Raw genomic sequence first — 27007 nt, forward strand, 5'->3', positions numbered from 1 at the left:
GGGAACACTTTTTATTATTCTGCTTCATTCTACTTCTATTCACCAATTCTGCAGTATTTTTTTGTTTGAACTCTACATATGAATAATAGACATGTCAAGCAACTTCAAAACCATAGATGTTGAAAGGGTCTTACCTGAGCTCAGGAGAAAACTTCTCAGAACAGCTGGGAGCAGAGCTGTTAAATTGAGGACAACAGCTCCCTGTCAAACCCTATGCCAGCACCACTTTTCTGCCCTAACGCCCAAATCCCTCAATCACTATATAGAGCTGGGAGTATATAGTGGACTTTATCGTGAACTCAGTTAACTGACCGTTTGGACAGATGATCACTATCTTTTGATCCCCGTAGGTCACGTAACTCCACCTCCCTGCACAGTGCCTGCGCCATATTTGTTATCTGTCGGGCGATGTGACAACAAATCCCATGATTCCTTTGGAGGAGAGCTTCATGGGATTTATCTGCTCTTCTAGTCACCATGGATGATCACTACTTTTCAAGATGCATTGTGAGAAACGTTGAGTCTATTAATTTTTCATCCACTAGACACTCATTTAAAATGGCGTAACCACTATATTGTGCCCTATATTGTGGTCAGGGTGGACATTCGGTCACAGCCCCAGTCTAACCAGCGCTAACAGAATACAGGCCAAGCATCTTGCTATGAAACCAAACAGCTAAACTATAAAAGGAAGAGGATTAACTATGTTAGTTTTTTTACCAGTATAAGTATCTTTCACAGACAAGATCACAAGGCGCAGCCCTGACAATGAAGTTATTCATAGTATAAACAGAAGAATTACAAAACCATAAAATGAAATGCTGGTGAAGATTCTCAATTATCTAGGTCAAAGTCATTCCAAAAAAGTTAAAAACAATCCACTGGACTTTGTTTTCTAGTTTAAAGACGTTCCACTTCCCATCCTGGAAGCTTTTTCAATTCAAAATGTAAGAAATAGCGTTGAGTTCGAGGCTTTATACAGTAGCCCAACAAAGCCTTGTTTTTGCTTAGAGAACATACAAATTGTAACAGACAACGGGTCCACCCCTTTGGAATGGGGGTCATTTGTTACCCTGCAATACCTCATACCTGTCTATTACTCTAAAAGGTGTTTAACAACCTCCCTTTCAGAGACATAGGTATGGTGTATTGCAGGTTAACAAGGAAGCCAACCAACCGCCATTCCAAAGCGGTAGCATGGAAAGGGGTTCTGTGTTCTTCTCAAGAACATACTTGGCGAGGACTCTAGTCTGTACTCGCGTACTCTTTGTACTCTTTCCATTTTTTTTCCACCACATTCCACGGGAAAAACAGGCTGATATGTTTCAAAACTATGGATCATTTGGACTAGTTGTTCACTTTGGATCGCATCCAGGACACATGAAGATTCTTCAAGCAAAAAAAAAAAATTTCACCCACATTTCCTTTATTTTATGTGAAGAAAAACAAACATTTAGAACGTGTCTGTTTTTATTTGCATTATAATGGAATTTCTATCAAGGAGTAAACGTTATTTTCATAATCTTTGTTCTTTAAATGTAGATAATCTGTTTATTAGTTTTTGCTAAAGATTGTTGTGTCTCATCACATAGATGTCAGAATGTCACATGGGTACCGTTGTTAAGGCCGTTGCTATGGGGGTTAGAATTGAACTTGGCATTTCTCAGACCTTTGTGTTCAAGTCATTGGGAATGTATGGCTTGTATGCAGCTGTTTGGCGCTTAAACCCATTAGAAGTCTTAACTGACTGACTCTGCTGCAGGTGTTATGTTCTGTAGCAACCATTTTTATTTAAAAAATATATATTAAATTTTCTAGCCAGAAATCAGACGCCTTCTCTGGGGGAGGGAGGGAAGAAGGATAACCCTGATCACTGATCTCTATTTATTCCCTGGATTGCTAATAGCCTGTTGGTAGTATGGAGTTAAAGTGAAGCCACCAGCTGCCATATTGGTACTCCCTAGTTAGACTGGTCACAATGTAAACGATATGTGCGCTAAAGCATCAAACAAAAATGATGTCATTTTTAGGGAGAGTTTTAAAATAACGATTAATTCATCAGTTTGAAACACACTTGGTGTTTTTATAGCATAAGTAGAAAAATAGGCCCATCACATTGCATAGTCAGTATGAAGTCAATGAAGTCTCTAAATCATGTAATGTAACATATTATACAAATCAATCACAATAAAGTTAATGTGTTGATGGAGCATAATAATACAGATGTGCCAAAAGTCCTAAATTGATTATGTACATGTAATATATATGTATGTATTGATGACATTGTTAAGGTAATTACATATTTATGATATTAACTTTTTACATCGACTGAATAACTAGTACATGTCTTTTAAGGCTATAGTATATAATATAGTATTTTCCTATTTGCAAATTATGCATGAATGATGGCATATACTGTTATGCTGTGTCTGTGCATTAGCCTTTATAAGTGTTTGAGTTGCTTTTTATTTTTCGTCAATATAACATGCAATATATTTCAGCACATTACTTTTTCAAATGAGAAATACAACAAACAGTACAAAAACAGCATCATCCACTTAATAAATAATTACTACACAGAGATTTTACAGTGAATCACTTTCTATTTACTCTATTTTTTAACCTTGTCACAATGGAAAATTCAGTCAATGTCTTTGAGTCAGTCTGAGATAGCCAGACTAATGTTACTCTACATACTATACTATAGAATACATCGGGGTATATATTAATATTTTTTGTTAGTACATCCACTGACTGTGAAATTACTCGTGAAACGTCTTCCCACAGCCAGAAAACTGCAACTGCTTATTTTTGCAGTCAAATACTTCAGGAAGGAATTTTTACTGCGCATCTCTGTGGGAGTGGGGAGTACCAATATGGCGGCAGGTGGCTTCACTTTTTTTCAGGCAATCAGCATTCCAGTGAATAAATAGAGATCAGTGGTCCTGATCCATCTCATTGAGAAGGCTCCCTGCAGCCTGCAAGACAAGCCACTCTGAAAAAAACCGCCCCTCATGTGAAGGACATAAAATGCGCTTCAAATAAAAAAACTGTTTAATAGCCTAATAAAAGTATTTGAAAGACATAAAGTAGCCTTACAAAATAAAAGTATTATTTTTAAAGTACTTTATGAAATAAATAAATTAATCTGGAAATAGATACATAAATTTAAAATAGATTAAAATAACACTGTCTTAAAATAATTATTCAGTTTTACCTTAATGGTAACATTTATTTATAACACAGAAAATTGATTAAAAATTCATCAATAGCAGAGTTTTTTGGGTTTTTATATCTATATAATTCTGAATGAAAAGGCTCTCCATAGTTAACCACCCGCTCCACTAACTGCTCAGTAGGAATAAACCTTAAGACATTCCTCTACCAGCTGGTTCTCTGTGTTTTAGACTTTAGACAGATTTTATTTGTCATTTTGTTTACACAAGTGTGAAACAAAAATATATTTCGTTTGGAAAACAGCTCACTGGACAATTTCATCTTTTTAAAAGTGCAGCCTTGAAAAATAGTAAAAATGACTGTACATTTTTTTTTATTATTATATAATTTTTATTATTATTATTTTATCAACAAGATTCAATTGAAAGGCATTTATCATAACCTTTTTATTCATTTGACTGTGCATCTTTTTTTTTTTATTTATCTATTTTGCCAAACGCGGTCTGTTGGGGAGGGTTTCATTGTGTGATGCAGCAGAAGGAGGGGCCCTCTGGGGCCCCATTCATAGCTTTATTATTGTGGGACCGGAAGAGCGACCCTCGGACAGCTCTGTGTTATTATAGCTTACGTATTATTGCTTGTATTTTATAAAAAAAAAATAGTTTTATTCTGAAAAATTCGGCGGAATTTGCGGGTATATTTCCTCCACTTTGACACCGTCGCCGTTTTCACGTCTCCAACAAGCAAGACGTCAAGAGCCGCTCAGCGGATCCAGTCAGCGGGAAGCGCGTCTGCTTGTTTTTAAAGGTAGGAGGATGTTTCTCCCACAGACACGAGCAAAGCTGCAGAGATGCTGTTTGCTGTGGAGATCTGCTGGTGGATCTAGTGGAAGGTGCAGGTGGTGATGATGATGATGATGATGAGAGGGATGCGTGATGCGCGCGGGCTGATGGTGAGGCTGTAGGGAAGATGCCAAGTAGCGTCTTTTGTTCTCTGGTCGCTCAGATTGTCTACGTTTTAGAAGCAGGTGCGTCATGTTTTCTTATTTATGACCCCTGGGACTGATTGGAGGAGCTCTGCTTCTCTTCCATTCAACATAGATTTTTTTTTTGTCTAAAAGGCTGAAGCGTCTTTTTAATTTTTAAGGACCTGTTTTAACACTTTTATTAAGACAAAATATGTGACCCGTCTTACACCTGCTGTGACTGATCTACTAAGCATGACTTCACAGGATTCATACCTACAGTCATGAAATTAATACCTCAAGAATGAAAGAATTAATGTAACTGTTATCAATATATGACGGGTCATAGCAGGAGCAGATTTAGGAAATTAGGGTCCCTGGGCAAAGACAGGCAGGGGGCCCTCTGGACTGAGAAGACAACACATAAAACAGCCCCATTCTACAGATAGAGAAATAGAATAGACATCCATTATCTGTTCTAGGTTGTGTCCCTCTCTTCTTGTCCCTTTTCTTCTTGTTTTCCTCTCTATGTTTTGTACTCAGCTGACTTTTCATGCTGTCTCTAAAGGAATGAAAGATTGTTTCCAAGCACTAAGCTCACTTAGCTGATTGCTCCTTCTTGTGTTTCCAAAAAGGCCAAAGTAAATAACCCAGTCCTTCTTTTCACTGTAGACAAGCCATGATCTGCTTATCTGTTCTCCATTTTTCATTTGGATGAAATAATAGCTGCATGAATCATGACAGCAGATAAGATAGAGGAGAGCAGGAGGCGGGGTTACCAATCTACTCGCTCTGGAGAGCAGAGTTCGCTGCTTTTAGATGTTGTCTCCAAAGTCTCCAGTAGCAGAAAAAAGTTGCTAGATTTGGCGCTAGGAGCTTTTTAGAAATCAAAGTGCTAGAGGGGTCTGAAAAGTGGCTAAATATAGCGACTAAAGCGCTAAGTTGGCAACACTGCTCTTTGCATCGTTTGTTTTCAAATGGTTTGCTGCTGTCTGTTTGGACCTTTCTGAACATGTGCAGCAAATGGACTGATCCAATATTATAAGCCTTCTGATGGCATTTTAGAGAAAGAACTAATGTCAAAAAACATAATTAATGTGCACAAATACGGAATAGTTGTATTAATCATACATGTAAACAGAGTTTTATGGGGGTCCCAGGAACTTGGGGCCCTAGGCAACTCCCTAGTATTGCATAATGTTAAACCCCCCCAGGGGGGTTATAGGGCTGTCTTAGATTGCTCAAGGTGACAGAGACTCTAGGTTTAAATCCTAGCCTGAGGGGTTGCTTGATGTGCCTTAAAATCACATTTTTTATATTCCATTTCTGATTCCTTTCCATTTAGTTTCATAAAAATTTGATATAAATGACCACATTTACTTATAGAAGCTTTTATTTCTGTTCGTACCTCTGCGAGTTGATATGAACTCCAAGTGTAACTAAATCCAAGCTGTTAAAATAACAGCATCACTACATCATCTACTGAGATCCTCACATGAGATGAAAAGCCATTCAGATGAACAGTTATTGTTACTGGTTTGCCTTAGACCAGGGCTTCTCAAAGTACAGGTTGGGACCCCCTAAGACCCCCAACCATTGTGATATGATTCATGAGGCTTGTGGAGGGAGGAAATAAATCCTGAAAATACACATATGTCCCAAATTAACTTCTTATTATGGGATTTTTGCTTGTAGCACCTTGAGATAGTTATATAACCTGAACTACAAAAAAATACTGTTTTATCTTTTATCCCCAACTGGGAATATCAATGGATTTTCTGTTGTGTGCATTGTGAAATAATTCAGCCCAGGTTTAAACTGTATTTTAGATTTGAAACTAAAACCTACCACTGATGAGTCCAGGGGCCTTTGGCTGAAAAGCCGACTGTGTAGCTGCAAAGCGAATACCAACTTCAGCTCTACAAGGGCGACATGGACCAAGCAGGATCTGATTCAATTCAATCCCGTTTAATTTATATAGTGGCAGTTCACAACACATGTCATCTAAAGGCACTTTACAGATTCCAGGGTCCTGTTCCACGAAAGCTGAATTCAGGAATCCTTGAAAATGATCTAATGGATCCAACCTGATCAACGGATCCTGGCTTCATCCGTTCCTCAAACACCAAGCTAGGTTCACAGCTGCAGCTTTCTCAGGCCGGGTGTAAATATTCAAGCTTCTTCAAGAGAGCATGAGGTCAATCCCAGGTCAATTGATCAACCAACAAAAGCAGAATGACTAAATCCAGAAACAGAAACAAAACACAAATTTTCTAACCACTTTTCTTAAAACGTTATAATAGAAGGATTTACTTCTTCATTTTGAAAGAATAGTGGAATATATGGGAATGTATGCAGATCTCACAGTTTATTTTACATAATTTTTTTGCCCCGACATCTATTGGTTTAAGTCTTTGCTTTCAAAGCAGAACATTTTGGATTAAACCCTGAATTTATAAATGTTATTTGATATGAAAAACCTGAATAACATTCTGTTATTCCCAGAGTAGAAATTCTGTCCCATCCTTCAACAAAGAGAGACTATTTCTAGCCTCTTTCCCCATGAAAATGGCGGGTCCATGCATATTTTCAACCCGCTAACAATCAGAATTGACTTAGACTTAGACAGATTTATTTTGTCATTTTGTTTACACGAACGAAAACAAAAATAAATTTCATTTAAAACAGCTCTAGATAATTTCATTTTTTAAAGTGCAGCCTTGAAAAACATTAATAAATATGTTTAAAAAATAGTAAATTTATGACTATATTTACAGTTCTAACATAAAATTTTTTTATAAATAAAATAACCCATTTTACACAACATTCAGCAGTGTAATGGCAGTGGGGAAGAAACTGTTATGGAATCTGCTGGACCTGCATTGAATGCTGTGAAGCCTCTTCCCAGAGGGCAGCAGGGAGAACAGTCCACTGTGAGGGTGTGAGGGGTCATTGATGATGTCACGGGCTCGGGACGCGCAGCATTGGGATGAAATGTCTTTAATGGAGGGAAGAGGAGCCCCCATGATCCTCTCTGCTGTTCTCACCTTCTTCCAGTCTGAGGCGCTGCAGCCTCCACACCACACAGTGAGACAGCTGGTTAGAACGCTCCCTATGGTGCTTCTGTAGAAGGTGGGGAGGATGGGTGGAGGCAGGTGGGCTCTCCTCAGCAGGAAGTCCAGGTGTAAGATATACAGGTGCTGGTCATAAAATTAGAATATCATGAAAAAGTAGATTGATTTCAGTAATTCCATTTAAAAAGTGAAACTTGTATATTATATTCATACATTACATACAAACTCATATATTTCAGATGTTTATTTTGTTTAATTTTGATGATTACAAATGACAACAAATGAAAATCTCAAATTCATCATATCAGAAAATTAGAATATTACTGAAGACCAATAAAAACAAAGGATTTATAGAAATGTTGGCCAACTGAAAAGTATGAACATGAAAAGTATGAGCATGTACAGCACTCAGTATTTAGTTGGGCCTCCTTTGGCCTGTATTACTGCAGCAATGCGGCGTGGCATGGAGTCGATCAGTCTGTGGCACTGCTCAGGTGTTATGATAGCCCAGGTTGCTCTAATAGTGGCTTTTAGCTCTTCTGAATTGTTGGGTCTGGTGTATTGCATCTTCTTCTTCACAATACCCCATAGATTTTCTATGGGGTTAAGGTCAGGAGAGTTTGCTGGCCAATTAAGAACAGGGATACCATGGTCCTTCAACCAGGTACTGGTAGCTTTGGCACTGTGTGCAGGTGCCAAGTCCTGTTGGAAAATGAAATCTGCATCTCCAAAAAGTTGGTCAGCTGCAGGAAGCATGAAGTGCTCTAAAACTTCCTGGTATGTGGCTGCGTTGACCCTGGACCTCAGAAAACACAATGGACCAACACCAGCAGATGACATGGCACCCCAAACCATCACTGACTGTGGAAACTTTACACTGGACTTCAAGCAACGTGGATGAAGTGCCTCTCTTCTTTTCCTCCAGACTCTGGGACCTTGATTTCCAAAGGAAATGCAAAATTTACTTTCATCAGAGAACATGACTTTGGACCACTCACCAGCAGTCCAGTCCTGTTTCTCTTTAGCCCAGGCAAGACGCTTCTGACGCTGTCTGTGGTTCAAGAGTGGCTTGACACAAGGAATGCGACAGCAGAAACCCATGTCTTTCATACGTCTGTGTGTGGTGGTTCTTGAAGCACTCACTCCAGCTGCAGTCCACTCTTTGTGAATCTCCCCCACATTTTTGAATGGGTTTTGTTTCACAATCCTCTCCAGGGTGCGGTTATCTCTCTTGCTTGTACACTTTTTTCGACCACATCTTTTCCTTCCCTTCGCCTCTCTATTAATGTGCTTGGACACTGAGCTCTGTGAACAGCCAGCCTCTTTAGCGATGACCTTTTGTGTCTTGCCCTCCTTGTGCAAGGTGTCGATGGTCGTCTTTTGGACAACTGTCAAGTCAGCAGTCTTCCCCATGATTGTGTAGCCTATAGAACTAGACTGAAAGACCATTTAAAGGCTTTTGCAGGTGGTTTGAGTTAATTAGCTGATTAGAGTGTGGCACCAGGGGCCATCAATTTTGAACCTTTTCACAATATTCTAATTTTCTGATATGATGAATTTGAGATTTTCATTTGTTGTCATTTGTAATCATCAAAATTAAACAAAATAAACATCTGAAATATATGAGTTTGTATGTAATGTATGAATATAATATACAAGTTTCACTTTTTAAATGGAATTACTGAAATCAATCTACTTTTTCATGATATTCTAATTTTATGACCAGCACCTGTATATATACAAATAAATCAATATATATATATATATATATATATATATATCTCAAGATATAGCAAGACCAGATAAAAGAAACAAAGTGTCACAAGGCTCAGAAATGAAGGACTCAAATGCAAGACCTGACACAGTGATTAAAACTCAAAGTTCTTTTAATTCAGTCCAGGGTTGAACAACAAAAAATCAAGCAGAAACAGAAGTATCAAAAAGCAGAAGCAAAGCATGTCCAAATCCAAGCAGGGGTCAAAACACAAGAAAGCTAAATCTAACAGGCAAAAAGGCTGGAACGCTAAGCTCAAAAGACTAAGACGAACTGGCAAAGGGAAGCTGCAAGGGTGGGAACTAAATACTCTAACAAACAAGAGAGGAGCACATACACCAGGTGAATTGCATTAGGCTGTGGCAGATCCTGATTGCAGGAAGGAACTCAGGAAGTGAAGTTGCCTAAAACGAGAGAGGAAATGAGTACCAAAATAAAACAGGAAGTGAAAAGACAAGGTAATAAAAGTGACATCAATCTAATCAGGACTGACCCTGACACAAAGTTTAATAATGACCAAGGAAAAATGATAACTGAATGGATGAAAAATGCAGGAATTAACTAAATAAAACACATGTGTTTAAACCAATAATTAAACTTATTGAAAATTAAGACTGGATGAATTAATAAATAGATAAATGCAAGTGCATAAAAATACCAATTCCAGGTGTGGTCATGGTTTTGGTCATCACATCATTTATTAATGATTTTCTCCTGGTTTTTAGCTTTTAGCAGTTTGTTTTTTTACTTCCTCTCACATCTCTCAGAATGTTAGTTCTCTGCTCACAGTGACCACTTCCACACTGAAGAATGGTTTTATCAGCAGAGCCTAATGGCACTAACTGTACTCTGCGTTCACTGATTATGAAATTAGCTTTTAAAATGTAGTTTTTGACAACCCTGTTACTGTGCAAATTTGTTCCGACTTTAATGCAAAAATCATATATGGACTGAACAATTAGCATACAACAACAATGTCTATATTTGAAGCTCTAGATTTAGACATTATCTTTTAAACGTGCAAATGATAAATGAGATGAGTTCCTTGTGTCTGATTTCCAACAATGATGTTCTGTAGAAATATAAAAATAGTGAATGTGAACCAGGTTTGGCCGTTTGCACTTCTAAGCGGGCTGTGGAACCGGGCCTGTGTTCAGATGGGTTTAGTGGCTCGGCACAGCAGATGGATAGCAGTGAGAGATGAATGGAGGAGGGGCAGTAATGAGTGGGTGGGGGCGCGTTTGCATAAACACCACAGCAATAAAACGGAGGATGGAGAGAGAAGGAGGGGGTCATGGGAGCATGGGGGTTAGAAAAGAAGAAAGCACTGAGAACAAAAGCTAGAGGAGACAATGGCCAAATGCAAGATACACAAACTGTAGAAAAATATGGAATTTATTTTATATGATTGTTTTTCATGTCTGGATAAGTATGAAAAAGAAAGTTTGGAAACTTTTTCTGTTTTGAGAAATTATTTCCTGACCTATTTGATTCTGCTATAAATCTTTTTATTGTCTGCTTTGTTCAACTGTGTATTAAATAACAGTAGAGCTTTATTGTTTTCAATGGGAAATTTTCCCCCCCCTAAATTAGCACTGATAACTCTATAACACTTTTCCATGCAGCTCTTTGATAGACAGGTGGGTTAGCATGACTAATTTCCCACTTTCTCAACACAGAAGAGGCAGTTTATAGAATAGAATAGAAATAACTTTTATTGTCCCTCAGTTGGGGAATTCAGATCTTCCAGCAGTAGATTGAAGTTGCAGCTTCAAAGGAAAGTTATTTTAATGAAGTACTATTTTTACACAATTGCTTCACAGGAACAAAGAAACAGATTCAAAAACCTAAATCAATCAACACAAAAAATAAGAATCGCCCCAAAAAAGTAGAACAGATGATAAAATACAAGGACAAGTAAAATGGGACTTCAAAAAAGTAGCTGGAAATGTGATCGATGGGAGAATGATCAATCAATCTTACATTTTTTTGCATTGATTTAAGGTTTTTAGGAACTAAATGTTACACACAGTGAATAGCTTTCTTAGGGTGACCAGCTGCATCTATTGAAATATTTTAATCCTCTGTATCTTTCAATACCCCATAGAGCATCAAGATATCCATGCATTGTGAGCTAAGGGGGATTTAAGGACAGTCTTGATGTGACTCATATCGTTGGTCTTGGTTGGTCTACCGGATGAGCTGCTGATCCATGATTGATTTTATTTTGGGGTCTTTTTTAGCACAGACCCGTTTCAACTGTGTTACAACTATCTTACCGACTGAAGATAAATGGATGAACATATTTTGAGTCGTGTTGAGACTGATGTTTGATAGACTCAGTTTGATTGATAAAGCTCAGGTCGAAGTCCTTGTTGGTCATGCAGGTTTTGGAGTTTGCTCTGTGGTTCTTAGTCCCATGCATTGCCTAATCTATTAAACGGATCAACTGGTAAACATAGTCTTATTCTATTTAGGCTCCAAAAACAGATCCAAGCACACTATAATAGCCCTTTCCCACTGGCCAAAAAACCTGTTTAAACACGGGAACAACTGGCTTTTAATGGCATTTGGAACAGCTCACTGACGCATGTCGACCCAGGACTCGGCAAGCGACCCTTATTAAAATTGCCTCGGCTCTGATCGGCATGCTGTGGGAACACCAGAACTGACCCGCTAAATTACATGATACCATTGAGTGCAACATACAGACGTCAACACACCACGCCAGTCGCTTCTCATCTACAAGCTGAAACAACATTTGATAAACATGGAGCAGCTCTGGTGAGCGAGATTCAGACAGATAAAAGAGCGAATCAATATAGCACTCTGACTACACGCTGGCTTCCTAACATGTTGCTCTCCATTGTTTACTTTCCTGATCTCTGTCACACTGGTGATATCAACACTAGAGATGTCCCGATCCAGGTTTTTGCACTTCCGATCCGATACCGATATTGTTTTTGGACTTCCGATCCGATACCGATACTGGCCGATACCAGCCTATCCGAGCATGTATTTAAGTTTAAGTTAAAATATTTAGCCTTAGGTGTAAGACTCATGTTGAAAAGGGTTTTAGTACTCTTGATAACATCTAGCCAGCTAAATTAGGTGAGATTGAATAAAACACAATGCTTGGTAACAACAAACTTACCTTTTTATTAAGAGATAAACACAAACTGGACAAAATTATGAATAGCAATCTGAAATTGCACAGTGAGCAGTAAAACCGTAAACAGTTAAAGGTGCAAGTATTACTGTAAGTTTTAATAAAAATGCAAAACAGGGGAACACTGGCGCAAAATAGTGGAATGGATCGTTTCAATCGGCCAAACTGGAAAATACGGACCGGATTTTTTTTTAAAAACTGGATCGGCAGTCTGGATCGGCATTTTACATGCTTTGCCGATACGCATTTTTTTGCCAATATCGGCGTCCCGATCCGATCCACGTATCGGATCGGGACAAGCCTAATCAACACTAACCCAGCTGCCAGTGAGGAGTTAGACCAGCTTTTTTTCTTGCCAGGGGGAAGGGAGCCAAATGCCGATTGTTAGCAGGTCGACACATGTTTGAAAAACAAGCATTGACGTAATATTTTCAGTGGGAACGAGGCTTTAGAAAGCACTTGGTGTAGATAACCCTATTCTGTTATCATCAAATGGTTTTTGGCATCTGATAACGTGTATGACCCTTTCAAAAATCCTGAACTGGAAAAGCAGCAGCAGTTCCTTTAAATAAGATACTCATCACCATTGCTATGATGTCTGTTTCAGACCATGGGAAATTTTAAAAACGTTTAATAACCGAAAAATAATAAAATAGAACAGACGGGATGCGGACTGCTCAAGATAAAGGGACCGCAGTGGCTGCAGGAGGAGGGCGGGGCACCGCCCAATCCCTGACACTCATGAGGGAGAAACACAGTTACCATGATCATCCGAGAGGAGATGATTATCTAAGTGAGTCACTTACGTGGTTTAACAGTTCAGTCCATCCTTTCCGAGGAAGGCAGGATTCAACCAATGGACTGCCAAACAAGATGTGGCTCAGAGCCGTCAAAAGTGTCAGCAACCCCATTGAGCAGGCAGGTGACTGATCCAGATCAGAGAAACAGTTCATAACCAGACACTTCAAGATCCAGTACTCCGTAGTCTTACCAGGGGGTTCCGATCTGAACAGGAACAGACAGATCAAGGGTTCCAGGCATCCTCAGAGCATTCAGGCAGGTTCAGAGTTCTAATAGTCCAGCAGCGAGCTCAGACAGGTATGCGCAGATGAAGACAGGCAGGCTCAGTGGTAGAGAGGAACAGACACAAGACATGGTACCAGGATAAATGCCGAACTTTAAACTGGTCTCCACCTTGGAGCCAGGCTTACGGGAATTCCCGCGCATGCCGAGCCAAAACCCTGAGGGCTCAGTGGAGAAGAGCCTGGACACGACCAGGAGACAGGAGACAAACACCAAACCCTCTCAATCCACTGGCCTTCAAGAAATAGGACAGGAACCAGGAACTTTAACTCTTAAGAAACAAACAAGAATAACGTACGAAAACATAACATGAATAAACTAAGAATGGACAAATTAACTAAGAATAGAAGAATAATGATCTGGCCACGATAGCTGCTCTGAACCGTATACGTAGCAGAGGGAGCAGGTGAATAAGATGAATGATAATTAGAGAATGGGGAGGGGAGGGCAGGTGAATGAAGTGCGTAATCAGATCAGCTACCAGGGCTGCGATCATGACAGCCTGGTATAAGGTTCTCACTTAAGTAACACAGTGAGACATGTCTCTGTACAGTAGGAGTTAATCTGGTTTGGAAGTATATAATTAATGTACCAGACATGTAATATATGACCTTCATGAGCCAGAGTAGAAACTGATTGAACTGATTTTAATCAGCTCAAACCCATGCAGATAAACATTAATAATAGTAATAAAATATTTTATTTAAAAGGTGCTTTTCTGGACACTCAAGGTCACCATACAAAAATCTAAAAAAATATGACAGAAACAGTCAAAACACAGAATAATTATACCTGTACTTAAACGTATCCTTTATTGTGTGTGGGGGAGAATGATTGTTATATTACAGTTTGTAACATTCAGGCCTTGTTGACCTAAACTCATCGTGCTCATCATGTTCTAATGTTTCAGTTCAGAGCTGCTCTAAATCAGCAGAGAAACGGTCATCAGTCAGAGTACGGCCCCCACAGTACCGGCCTTCACACACAGCGCCTTGGTCAGGCTTCATCAGTTCCTTTGTTCTGGAACATATTAGTGTGGCACTATGAGAACAGCTCTGTGTTGTTTTGTACTAAAGTGTTGAATGTTTTAGAACCTGGTAAAAGCCAGAACTGAACAACAGATGTCTTAGTTTTTCTGTTCTCTCCCTTTATATTGTCATAAATGCAGGTCAATCATTTTATATTTTTCATGCTAGACTAGCGTTCAAGGGATTCTTTCCTCATCAGATTTTATTAGTTTGATATTTTGCTCAACTTACAACAAGAGTTTGGATCTCTAATGTTTTATTTTCAAATTGACAGCAGCTTAAATAAATATGGATGGAAGATGGATGAAAGATTACAAAATCTTCAGGGCAAACCTGATTTTCTTTATTTTGATCATCATTTTGCCTCCCAGTCTGTCCTGATTTTGCTTAAGGTGTTGTATAACATCCCGCTGTAGCAATGAGCAGCGATGAGTGCAAAACTGATGGAGGACACGTTGCCATGGCAGCCATGAGAGTTCAGAGCAGCTCTTCTTTTTTACAACAAAAACAGAGACGAGGGCCGTTTCTCAATATGCGTTCTTGAGCGTTCTCGTGTGCTCGTGTACTCGTGATACGTCATCAGCCTCAGCCCGAGTACCGTTCCAATTCTCAAGAACGCCAGATTGAGAACGCATAAAATCCCCGGATGTTGTTCTCACCCCGCCCTCTTTATCGAGCATGCATCAGAGCAGACTTGTGCGTTCTTCAAACTGACCGCTTTCCCAGAATGCCCCGCGGACGCAGCTTGATTCCAGACAGCGCTCACAGTGTTAGGTTAAACATTCCCTTTTCTGCTGCTGTTGTTCTTCAAAAGTACGTTTTGAAATCGTTTGAGGCGATAACATTATACATTTAAGCCTCCCTGTGTGGTCTGTTTACAGAGTTAGTGCGAAATTAAAAAAAAAAAGTCCGACATTGAGCGGACCAGAGTGACCAGCAGACCTCCGAAGGTAACCGCAGCCAGGGCTAAATTTACCCCGTCTGTAGTGCACTTATCTCGGTCTAGTTATGTGTGAACTACCGCTCGTTCTGATGGCGTTTTTTTGCGGTTCGGTAATTTTTTTTTAATGTTTTTTAAGCTTTAGAAATTAAAAATATTGTTTTCAACATGTTTTGTGTAGGGAATAAATAGTTTTGACTGTTAAAGAAATGCTAAACAACGTTGCATGTGATGACGTCACGAGTACACTTCTGCTCCAATACACATACGTGCTTGCGTGCTCGCGTTCTCGTCAAGTCCGCTCTTCCTGCGTTCTCGCCAAGAACGGAATTGACGAGAACGCGAGTACGTACTCGTGTTCTCGTGAATTGAGAAACGCCCACAGATAGGTATCTATGGAGGGTTATCTAATCTCTTATCTGATCCAAATAACTGCATGTGTTGTCATGGTCATGTTTAGATGAGTTTTGATCAATTTCTGGTCCTTATTTCTTCTGTCATCATCAGTCTGAGGGGGCTTCATTCGAAAACAATCCCAGAAGCTCCACCCTCTCTAGCTGACATCACTTCTTGCCGTGTGAGTGTGTGTATGTGTGTGTTTATGAGAGTGAGGATACATTTTTCAGATGTCATGGACACATTGGGAACCGTTTGTTCCAGATAAATGAGGTTTTTCTGGTTTTCACTTCCTTTATTTTAAGCTTAGACTCAGGTTTGCACTGGTAATGGTTAGGTTTAGGGTTGTCATTGTCAGCAGGGTTGGAAGTTTCGTATGGATGTCTTTTTTTCCCAAGGATTTTTCCACCAGAAGATCAAATGTACTGGAAAGTTTAGTTTCTTTTGGTGAATAATTTGCCTTAAGCTGGCCCAAATCCAGTAATAACCTTGAGGTGGGACTCAATATCTATGAATCAGGGGTTTTGGGGGCATGAATAGCAGAGGGAATTATAGAAAAAGAAAGCCAGCTGGTGTAATCTGAGTATAGAAGAAAGCGTTTTCCCTTCTCTGTGTCTATGTCCATCCATCCATCCATCCATCCATCCGTCCATCCATCCATCCATCCATCCATCCATCCATCCATCTTCTTCCGCTTATCCGGGGTCGGGTCGCTTGAGTAGCAGCTTCAGTAGGGAGTCCCAGACGTCCCTCTCCCAGCCACTTGGGCCAGCTCCTCCGGGGGAATACCAAGGCGCTCCCATGCCAAACAAGAAACTTAATCCCTCCAGCGTGTCCTGGGTCCCCCCCTGGGCCTCCTTCTGGTGGGACGTGCCTGGAACACCTCACCAGGGAGACGTCCAGGAGGCATCCTAACCAGATGCCCCAGCCAACTCAACTGGCTCCTCTCAATATGGAGGAGCAGTGGCTCTACTCTGAGTCCTCCCCTGAGGGAGGGCCTGAGCTCCTCATCCTATCTCTATTAGAGAGAGCAGACACACTACGGAGAAAACTAATTTTGTATCTTATGTCCGGTAGGGGTGTGCAAAATAATCGTCATATCGATGCATCGCGATTCTAATTCTTGTGATCTACTGCATCGATTCTTGATGGCAAGAATCGATTCTTAATAAAAAAAAAAAGAACAAATAAAATACATTAATGGTTGGCGCACATCAGCCAAATCAAGTGGAATACAACTTCCAGTCCAGCAGATGTTGCTATAGATGTGTTGATGCCCGCTGCTTTGTGTCACAAGCATTTCCGGCCGCGGGATACTGAGATGAGTCATTCGTGAACAAAACATGGAGGTGCCTGAGAAAATTCGCCCGGCTCCATATCATTTCAAGTCAGATGCTTGGATGCATTTTGCTTTAAAAACAAAGAAGGTAAAAACTAAATTGATATGATGCACGTAATTTGCAAAAGGGGAAATATACATTTGAATGTTTTCATTTCATTGGTTTAAAGGACCACTGAGGCCATGTATTATCCTTATTTTGTTATTTTAAGTTTGATGAATCCTAAGATCTTTTTGTCAGTGTGTCCAACGCCAGTAATAGTAATATTTCTGTCCAGTATTTGTTTTCATGGCAACACCTCCAAAAGTCGTTTCAATAAATACAGCTATGTTTGAATTCAGTTGCTTTTAGTCATGTATCAATTGAAGACACTATCCAGATCATACCCAGCCAGTCAGCCACTGGTTTCACTGAACACTGTTCTTACAGTGTTCAGTGAAAATATCGCAATGCATCGCAATATTTCAAGTATCGTGATGCATCGTGATAGAATCGCATCGTGGCATGTGAATCGTGATTCGAATCGAATCATGACTTCTTTGCCAATACCCACCCCTAATGTCCGGGATCTTGTTCTTTAGATCATGACCCAAAGCTCATGGCAATAGATTAGAGTAGGAACATAGATCGACCAGTAAATCAAGAGCTTTGCTTTTTGGCTCAGCTCTCTCTTCACCACAACAGACCGGTACAGCACTCGCTTCACAGCCTGACAATCACACGCTTCATCTTCCCCTCATTCGTCAACAAGAACACAAGATACTTAAACTCCTCCACTAGGGACAGTGTGAGGTAGTTTTGTCGAGGGTCAATAAGGTGAACCAAAAAAAACAGCTTCAGCCACCGGTTCCAGTTTCTCTGTTGTCTTTTATTCCTTTTCTCTCTGACAAAACATTTTTCCTCGAGCTTCCAAGAGCTCAGGGCTTATATAATCAAGTGGCAACACTTGAGTGGACCAAGTGGACCAAGCCTCAATTAAACAGGTAAAAAAACAAAGTCTAAACTAGAGATGTCCCGATCCAGGTTTTTGCACTTCTGATCCGATACCGATATTGTTTTTGGACTTCCGATACCGATACTGGCCGATACCAGCCTATCGGAGCATGTATTTAAGTTTAAGTTAAAGTATTTAGCCTTAGTTGTAAGACTCATGTTGAAAAGGGTTTTAGTACTCTTGATAACATCTAGCCAGCTGAATTAGGTGAGATTGAATAAAACACAATGCTTGGTAACAACAAACTTACCTGTTTATTAAGAGATAAACACAAACTGGACAAAATTATGAATAGCAATCTAATATTGCACAGTGAACAGTAAAACCGTAAACAGTTAAAGGTGCTATATTACTGTAAGTTTTAATAAAAATGCAAAACAGACAAGAGTGGAAAATAGTCTATTAACTTAGAATCAGGACTCTACTCTTGAAAAAAGACACTGCTTAAAAAAAATCAGTGCAAATAATAGTTACACAATAATGCCTTATACTCCCCAATGTCCTCCACACCTAGTCTCCATCTACACATCGTGCAGGATAAAATAATCCCACACGGCTGACATTTTCCCCGCTATCTTCCAATTCACCTGTTTTAATGGTTAGGCCGGGAGACAGACCCAAAAGGACCTGTGGGTGTTTTGAAGGTGTTCTGGAAACTACGGACCGGATTCGGGGAACACTGGCGCAAAATAGTGGAATGGATTGTTTCAATCGGCGAAACTGGAAAATACGGACCGGACAAAAAAAAAAAAAAACTGGATCGGCAGTCTGGATCGGCATTTTCACATGCTTTGCCGATACGCATTTTTTTGCCAATATCGGCGTCCGATCCGATACGTGGATCTGATCGGAACAAGCCTAGTCTAAACAGAGAAACAGGAATAAACTTAATTTAATTTACTAACTCATCTACATAAAGAAAGATTCTGCAAAATAAACAGTGTGAAACATGATAACTCAAAAAGTTACTTTAAAGAAAAACAAACAAAGCATAACTCAAAAGGAAACCCTCTAAATGGTAGAACCCAGCAAGGTAATGGATGACATTATTTAGTCAATTTAGCAGGAAATACTTAAACAATGGTGAGTAAAAAGGAAAACAAAAACCATGAATATAATTTGAAACAAAATAAAAAATTTCATCCAATAATCCTGAAGTAAAAGCTTTAACCTAAACATAAGTAGATGGAAACTGCAACATAATGCTAACACAAACAAACCCGGGATAGTAAGTGAAGCAAAGTTGCTAACTAATGTTTAAATTTAAGCATTACAAACAATTAGAAGAAAGAATAAGGGACAAGTGGTAAACTAAACACAAACTAAACCACTTTGTCACAGGCAGTACATCCTTCCTAACCTAACCTCATTTTTTTTTTTATACACTTAATGAATTATAGAAATTCTAAATTCTTTGTGTCTGTTTTTATTCTCATAAAGATTTCTTCTTATGTAGCCTGATGCATATAATGAGTTTCAATCTATTACCAGGATTTTCTTCCAAAAACTTTCTTCCATTTTCTTCCACTTGTCCAGAAGAAACATGTTTCTTCTGATTTTAACATAAGTCTGACCAAAGAAAAGAAAAATCCTTGTGCCCGGCTGTTGGTAAATCAGGTTAATCTAGATTATTTCCAAAGCTCCACTATTGTCAGATGTTTTAGATCCAGCATTCTGAAAACTGTTCTTTCACCTTGAAACCATAAACCTTATCAAATAGGATTTTATTTTCTAGTGAAAGAGATTCATCATATTTAAGTGGAAGGAGGTGAAGAGGATATATGGATTTAAATCTTTCCAATAATAAAAGTGAACTGAGGGATGTTTTTGTATTGAGCTCGCTTCAGTCAATTGTTATGCAGGCAAAAAAAAGCTTTGATGTATTCTCAGATGGAAACAATTCATTGGATTAATTATGATTTATCAATCATTGAATTAATCCTCATCTGATCTTTACACAGATTAATGCCACACAGACTCTAAAACTTACCATATGTTAAAATAATAACCTACTTACAGCAGTAACTGAGACATAATTCTAGTTATAATCTAAAATCATGTATAAATACAGAATGTTTTTCCATTAAAGATTAAATCTTTTCTTTATTGATATATTTATATTATTAATGTATATGAATGAATATTTGTTACATGCTTTCCATTTACAGTTCATTTCAAACGTGCAATAAAGCATTTTTTTCTGTATTTCATGTTTTTTTTTTTATTGTAATTTACTAAAATTATCTCTTTTTAGATTAATTAACTTATAAAAAAACATTATGGGTCAATTAATCAATTACTAAAATTATCAATTAAATAATCAATTACTAAAATCCTTGATTGATGCATCAGTTACTAAAAGGATTAATAGATTAATCCGTTAATACAATAACCAATCAATTAATCAATTACTAGTCTGATTAATTAATCAATTACTAAATTGATCGATAGATTAATCAATATACAATCGATAGAAACAGCCCTTACCTCATCTGTTCATGGTCTTCTCCATGGTGTGAACCTATTTTGGGTTTTGTTTAGCACTTCCTGCTACTCATCCTGAAAGTTAGCATTGTGTGTGTTGACTGTATGATCTGAATGGGTTGTGCATTGGCGCTATATAAATAAAATGAATTAAATTGAATTGGAGTCTAACAGAGTGCTTTCCTATGAGCAGCTTCTGAGCAGGTGATCCTGCAGCTCCTCCAGAGTGACCATGGGTCTCATTGCCATCATTCTAGCCAGTCATTCACTCATCGTGTTCAGGTGATATGTCTAAAGCTTTGGATGTTGTTTAAAAACATAAGCCTGCTTTAAGCTAAACCAGAAGGTTCTCTCTTACAAACATACATTATTATTTATCCTTATTTATACATTATGAAGTTGGTCAAACACGTAAAATGCCCTTGAATGTTTGTAATTCTGATTTTTCTACCTTTAAAGAAGTCCAAGATATGAAAACTCTTCTTTAGCTGAATGCAGATGATAAAAGTGAACAGCAAGCTTATTTTCTTATGTCTTTTGCTAAAACTATACTGATTTTACTGCATTGATTTTGTTTGTTCGTTCTCTGTCTCTAAGACTGCCTGAAGTTCTGCCATGCCTGTGGCCTCCACCAGGACAGAGCCTGGTGAGACCCGACTGCATTCTTCATGTCAACATTTATCACCAACACTCTTCTCTGTGCATCTAATGTTTTTAATCTTATTGATGCTCTATGAAGTTTTCTATCTTCTAAATTAATGTTTGCACTGCTGCTGTATATGATTGTGTCAGTTCCCCAGGGGTTGGACACAATGAGTGACAGCACCACCAGCTCCACCATTGCCAATGACCTGGACCTCATCTACCTCAAAGGCATCATGGAAAGCCCTTTGGTGGGATTTACACTCAGATATGAATATTTGAAACAGATGTATGTATGTATTTAAAGACATTTGTATTGTTTAGCCCAATTAACAAAATCTGCCACTGTTGATTAATGCATTAGGAACAAGAGGAGAGCCCAAAGGAGCCCCGGTTGTCACCAGTGAGGGAGAACAATGTCGAGCTTCTGCAGGAGATCCTCAGAGATCTGGACCCGTTCACACAGCGCTCTGACACAGCAGCTGAGCTCGCCCACATTCTCACACAGCCTCATTTCCAGGTGTGGAATAAATATGAACACACAGGAACTGGCATAATTCACTGTGAAAACCCTCCTCAATCATGCCTCATTTGGATGTTAGTAGATCTGATATCAAAGAGGTACTTCATAGATATAATTTACAATTAAAAGATGCAAGAGAATTTTTCTTCTCTGAGATTATCAACAAAAACATCTACAATCGACCCTCTTTTATCTGTGGCCGATGGATTGCAATCTTAAAAGGCCTGGCAATGACTTTGCAAAGTTCTTTACTGAGAAAACACAAGGTATGAAAAAGCAGTATGTACATCAAAGCCAACTCCAGAACCGATACCGTCTCCAGTTAGAATAAACTCTGGTAAAATCCCAAATTCTGGCAATTTGGAAACAGTTCAACAGCGAAGCTCCTCTTCCTGCTGCCTTGATGTTTAACCCACAAGTTTTATGAAGGTTTTACCTGGTTTAAGTCTAATATAAAGTAAAAGCATTAAAAAATCTCTTATGTCTGATGTTTTCCTCCAGGCTTCAAAAGCAAAATTTATCAAGCCATTGTTGAAAAATGGATCCTGCAGAACTGCAGCCCCATATCAAACCTCCGCCTAATCAGTAAGATTACTGAATAAGTTGTTTTTGAACACTTAAATCCCTTCTTAACAATGACGAGCTGCTTTTATGTCTTCCAGTCAGGTTTCCATGCCAACCACAGTACATTGACTGCCCTAATTAGATGTTCATTGACATCCGTGTGAATTCAGACTGTGGCGGAATGACGGTGCTGGTATTATTGGACCTCAGTGCTGCATTTGATACTGATGATCACTTGATTTTATTACAGCATCTGAACAACTGGGTCGGCCTTTCTGGTACCACATTGGACTGGTTTAAATCCTACCTGACGAACAGGGACTAAGTAGGGAACTTTAAATCAGAGACTCCAAATAAATAAATAAAAAATGAGGCAATCATTTTTGGGCCAAAGAAGGAGAGATCCAGTTAGCTCACAGCTACAGCTACTAAAGCTAGAAACCACTGATTTTGGCTGAAATCTTGGTTTCATAAAGGCAGTTACTAAGTCAGCCTTTTATCACCTGAAGAACATCTCCAGGATTAATGGGTTAATGTCAAAGCAGGATTTAAAAAAAACTCACCCATGACTTCATGTTTAGTAGAATCACTGCTACAGTGTCTTCACAGGTTTGCCTAAAAAGTCCATCAGACAGCTGCAGCAGATCCAATACGCTGCTGCCCATGATCTCACTAGAATTAAGAAAGTAGAGCACATCACCCCGGTTCTGAAGTCATTCCACTGGCTCCCTGTAGCTCAGAGATGAGGCCTAGAAATCATTGAATAGATCAGCACTTTAATCCATAACAGATCTGTTGTAAGTGGATCAACCTCTCAGACCACTCAGGTCTTCTAGTTCCAGTCTACTCTGTCCACCCAGAACTAGAACCAAACATGGAGAAGCAGCATGTGGTTCCTATGCTCCACTGATCTGGAACAAACTCTCAGATGGATGGCTTGAGTTCTTTAAAGTTAAGGTTAAAAACCCTATTAGTTTAGAGCTGCCTTAGTAAATCTTTTAACTGAGGTGTTATTAGTTTAGATTTATATATTTTATTTGCTTTGCTACCTGCTTTTATCATGTTTTTATATTTGCTTGCTTATATTCTGCTTTTTCACTTATATTTAACTGTTTAATTCATATAAAGCACTTTGAAATGTTTTTGTACTGAATTGTGCTATAATTAAACTTTCCTTCGCTGAATATGCTGGTGAAGATTCTCAGTCATCCAGGTCATATGCTGCGTTCACACCGGACGCAGCAGGCGCGTCAGAAGCACCGAGTTTACATGCAAAGACAATGGTTGACGCGCGTCAAGGTGCACCAAAAGTTCACAGCGCGTTTTTGAGCAGCAGGCGCAGCGCGTCTGAGCAGCTGAAGCAGCGCGTCAGGAGCGTTTAAGCATCTGACGCAAACGCGCTGCTGCTCGTGATGGAAAAATTGAATTTTTGCTGCTCGACGCGCCGCGTCAACCAATCAGAGAAGCTGATCTGGGAGCTGGCAGGGAGAGAGACACATCGCTGATGATACAAAGCGCTGTGATCACTGCTCTGAAACAGTTTATTGATGCATAAATTAACTTCAAATGCAGAAATCTGCCGGCAGAATATGTTCGCTTTTACTATCCTGGTTCCTGCAGTTTAGATTATTTAGATGAAAAACACCTACCAGCTGCCGCGGTGAACCGCGAGGAGGCGACCCGGCCAGTGGCTGCTGTTGAATGGATTCCTACTGTCGCCGCACCGCTGGTATGTGGGGGTCTGAGCGGCTCCAACAGAAATAACATTAGAAGGTGGGATAATTATCTGTATGAACTGACTGCAATGATTCAGTTTTCAGGTGGATTTTCTCATTTAAAAACATATTAAAACTACTTTATTCCCTCTGATCACAGCAAATATAGCCACAAGGCAGAGAAAGGATAGTGAAGCTCCGCCCAACGAGCGTCAGACACACTTTTGCACCAGAACTAAACCGGTACAAGCAGCAAAAATGAAGCAGCAGACGCGATTTTGCTGCTCTTGCTGCGTCCGGTGTGAACGTAGCAATAGTCAATCCAAAAAAGTAAAAAAAAAAAAAAAAAAAACAATCCTCTGGACTTTGTTTCCAAGTTTGAAAATATTTCGCTTGCTATCCAGGAAGCTTTTTCAATTCAAAATGTCAAAAATAGTGTTGAGTTTGAGGCTTTATATGTAGAACAAAGCCTGGTTTTGGCTTAAAAAAACATGCATATTGAATCGGAAGAACGGGTCCACCCCTTAGGAATGGGCAGTCTTTGGGCTCTTTGTTCGCCTGCAACACCTGATGCCTGTCTATGGCCGTTTCTCAATTCACTAGAACGCGACTACGGACTAGTGTCCTCGCCAAGAATGTTCTTGTGTAGAAGACAGAAAACTGTGGACTTGGAGAGAACGGGGTCACGCAGCATAAATCTGGGTCAGTTGGGAACAGAAGCGTACTGATGACATCACCACAGGCTCGACTCGTCTGAAGCTGCGTTTCTCCTGTTATTAATAGTCTCTAGATAATAATAAATTCAAACTTTTTTTTATTGGGGGAAAAATAATTAACACAGTCAGATAAACACAAATCAAATGAGCATTTTACCAAATAAAACAAAAACTCGCCATCAGAACCAGTGGTAATTGACACACGGCTATGCCGAGGAAGGGCTGCTGCAGACGGGCTGCGGTTAGCCTAGGAGCTCCACTGGTGGCCACAGTCCTCTCAACTTTTGATTTTTTTTTTTTTATTATGCATTAAATCAGTAAATGGGCCATATAGTGATGCTTTAAAGTATAATGTTCTCGCCTCAAATAAACTTAAAATGTACTTTTATGGAACAACAGGCTCTGTGAGAGCTCCATTGAAAGCTGCTGCTGCTGCAGTGCATGCTGGGACAGCTTTCAATCTCAAGAATGGACAATTCTGCTCTGATGCATGCTGGGTAAAGAGGGAGGGGCGAGAACTTTGTCCGATCTCGGGCTGCTGTTCTTGTGAATTGGAACAGTATTAGGGCTGAGGCCTTTCTTAACATAGATGGCTTCCTTTACGCCCCTCTCAAACTACCTGCCTTCTTTGTCCAAAATGTGAACATTCTGGTCCTCCAAAGAATGTCCTTTGTCCATAAGGTGTAGATGGACATCAGAGTCTTATCCAGAGGAGGGCGCTCTTCTGTGTTGGACCGTGCGTCTGTGGAGAGGTTGACTTGTTTGGGTTCTCTAATATATTCCGTAAAAGTTCAAAAAATATCCACAGGACTTGGTTTCTCAATTCAAATGTCTGGATCTGCAGTGAGTTTGAGTCTTATATAGACAAAGCCTTGTATCACTTGTATCACTTAACGACTGACCCTTCACAATTATAGACAGGTTTCAGGTATTACAGGAGACAATCCCCCCTTAACGGCAACCCCCCCCCCCCCCCCCCCCCCCCTTTAATGCAGATATTACAGGCTAACAATGGAACCAAACGACCCATTCATCAGTTACCATTTGCATGTTTCCAAGCGATACAAGGCTTTGTCTATATAAGACTCAAACTCACTGCGGATCCAGACATTTGAATTGAGAAAGCTTCCTGGAGAGGTGGAGAAACGTCTTCAAATCTTAGAAACCAAGTCCAGTGGATATTTTATGAACTTTTACGGAATGACTATGACCTGGATGACTGAGAACCTTCATCAGCATATTTCTCTGATATAGATCAGAGCATTCCTCACTGCATTGAACTGCAGACACAACTCCACTCATATTTGGTCTGGGTTTTTCTTCTTTAGGACTGGTCTCGGCTTAAGGGTCTTGTTTGGTTTGAAATGTTCTGGAATTTTTTTCAGAGTCCAGCAACATATGGGATGCCGATGTTTTTGCTTTTAATCTTCTCACCATCATGTTCTGCTGCTTGTCTTTTGGATTTCCTTACATGAATATTACACAGAACTCAAACTACCCTTTCTTTTGTCCCCCCCCAGTCTCTTTTGGAGACTCATGACTCAGTTGCCTCCCAGGCATGTGATAGCCAGCCTCCCAGCCCGTGTGATTACGTTGATCATGAACAAGAAGACAGCCAGGCTACTAATCCCACCCTGCCCTCTGATGCTATACGCATGGTTGGCATACGTAAAGTAGCCGGAGAACATCTGGTAAGAAATGTCTTTAATCATGTCTGTCTGTGATAATACAGCTATGAAGGGCTTTATTAAGGAGAGCCCTATCAGATATTGTCTGTTATTTATTTTTTCTTTGAGAATATTTTTGTCCTGATTTCTGATGTTCTCTTATGTTACATTTAAAAAATCTCTAATCTCATAGGTCCTGTGTTAAACTTCTAAATTATGTCAAAAAATAACAAGAACCTTTGTTTGAACAGCATATTGTGAATAATCCTGAGTAAGATGTTTAAAATCGGCCTTAAAAAAGCACATTTTCCCCTTATAGATTTCTCTATTATTTCTTTTATTCAGACTTAAATATTTACATCATAAACTATTTTTAAATTTTTAATACATAAACTGTTTGATCGTTTATGATTGGAGGCAAAGTAAATAGTATTAATCACACAAAGTGATCCTTAAAGGTTCCATATTATGCACAATTAATGTTACACACATTGGGAATCCTTCCTTCCACCATCCATCCATCCATCCATCCATCCATTAATTTCTTATCCCTCATCCATCCCTATTCCATTCATCCTCCATTCATCCATCCTCCATTTATCCCCCATCCATCCATCCTTCCTCCATCCATCCCTCATCCTTCCATCCCTCATCCATCCATCCTTCCTTCATTCATCCCTCATCCATCCATCCATCCTTCCTTCATTCATCCCTCATCCATCCATCCTTCCTTCCTCCATCCATCCCTCATCCATCC

General features: G+C 39.4%; 1 protein-coding gene across 3 annotated transcripts in view; it reads left to right on the forward strand.

The window, feature by feature from the left end:
* The first annotated feature begins 3752 nt into the window (after positions 1 to 3752).
* mpp2a (membrane protein, palmitoylated 2a (MAGUK p55 subfamily member 2)) overlaps positions 3753 to 27007 on the forward strand; it is a 39621-nt gene continuing 16366 nt past the window's right edge. Inside the window, exons 1-5 of one of the 3 annotated variants that reach the window (XM_038308448.1) lie at positions 3753 to 3984; positions 21021 to 21069; positions 21216 to 21316; positions 21430 to 21585; positions 26104 to 26274. In XM_038308448.1, the coding sequence (XP_038164376.1) occupies positions 21039 to 21069; positions 21216 to 21316; positions 21430 to 21585; positions 26104 to 26274 (459 nt within the window). In that variant the 5' untranslated portion in view covers positions 3753 to 3984; positions 21021 to 21038. Of the gene's footprint in view, positions 3985 to 4107; positions 4205 to 21020; positions 21070 to 21215; positions 21317 to 21429; positions 21586 to 26103; positions 26275 to 27007 lie in introns of those variants that run through there. The other 2 variants (XM_038308450.1, XM_038308449.1) reach the window with 2 other exon arrangements.

This window comes from Cyprinodon tularosa, unplaced genomic scaffold, assembly GCF_016077235.1.
Source record: "Cyprinodon tularosa strain WSP-4 unplaced genomic scaffold, ASM1607723v1 ctg637, whole genome shotgun sequence".
In the NCBI taxonomy this organism is placed as follows: domain Eukaryota; kingdom Metazoa; phylum Chordata; class Actinopteri; order Cyprinodontiformes; family Cyprinodontidae; genus Cyprinodon; species Cyprinodon tularosa.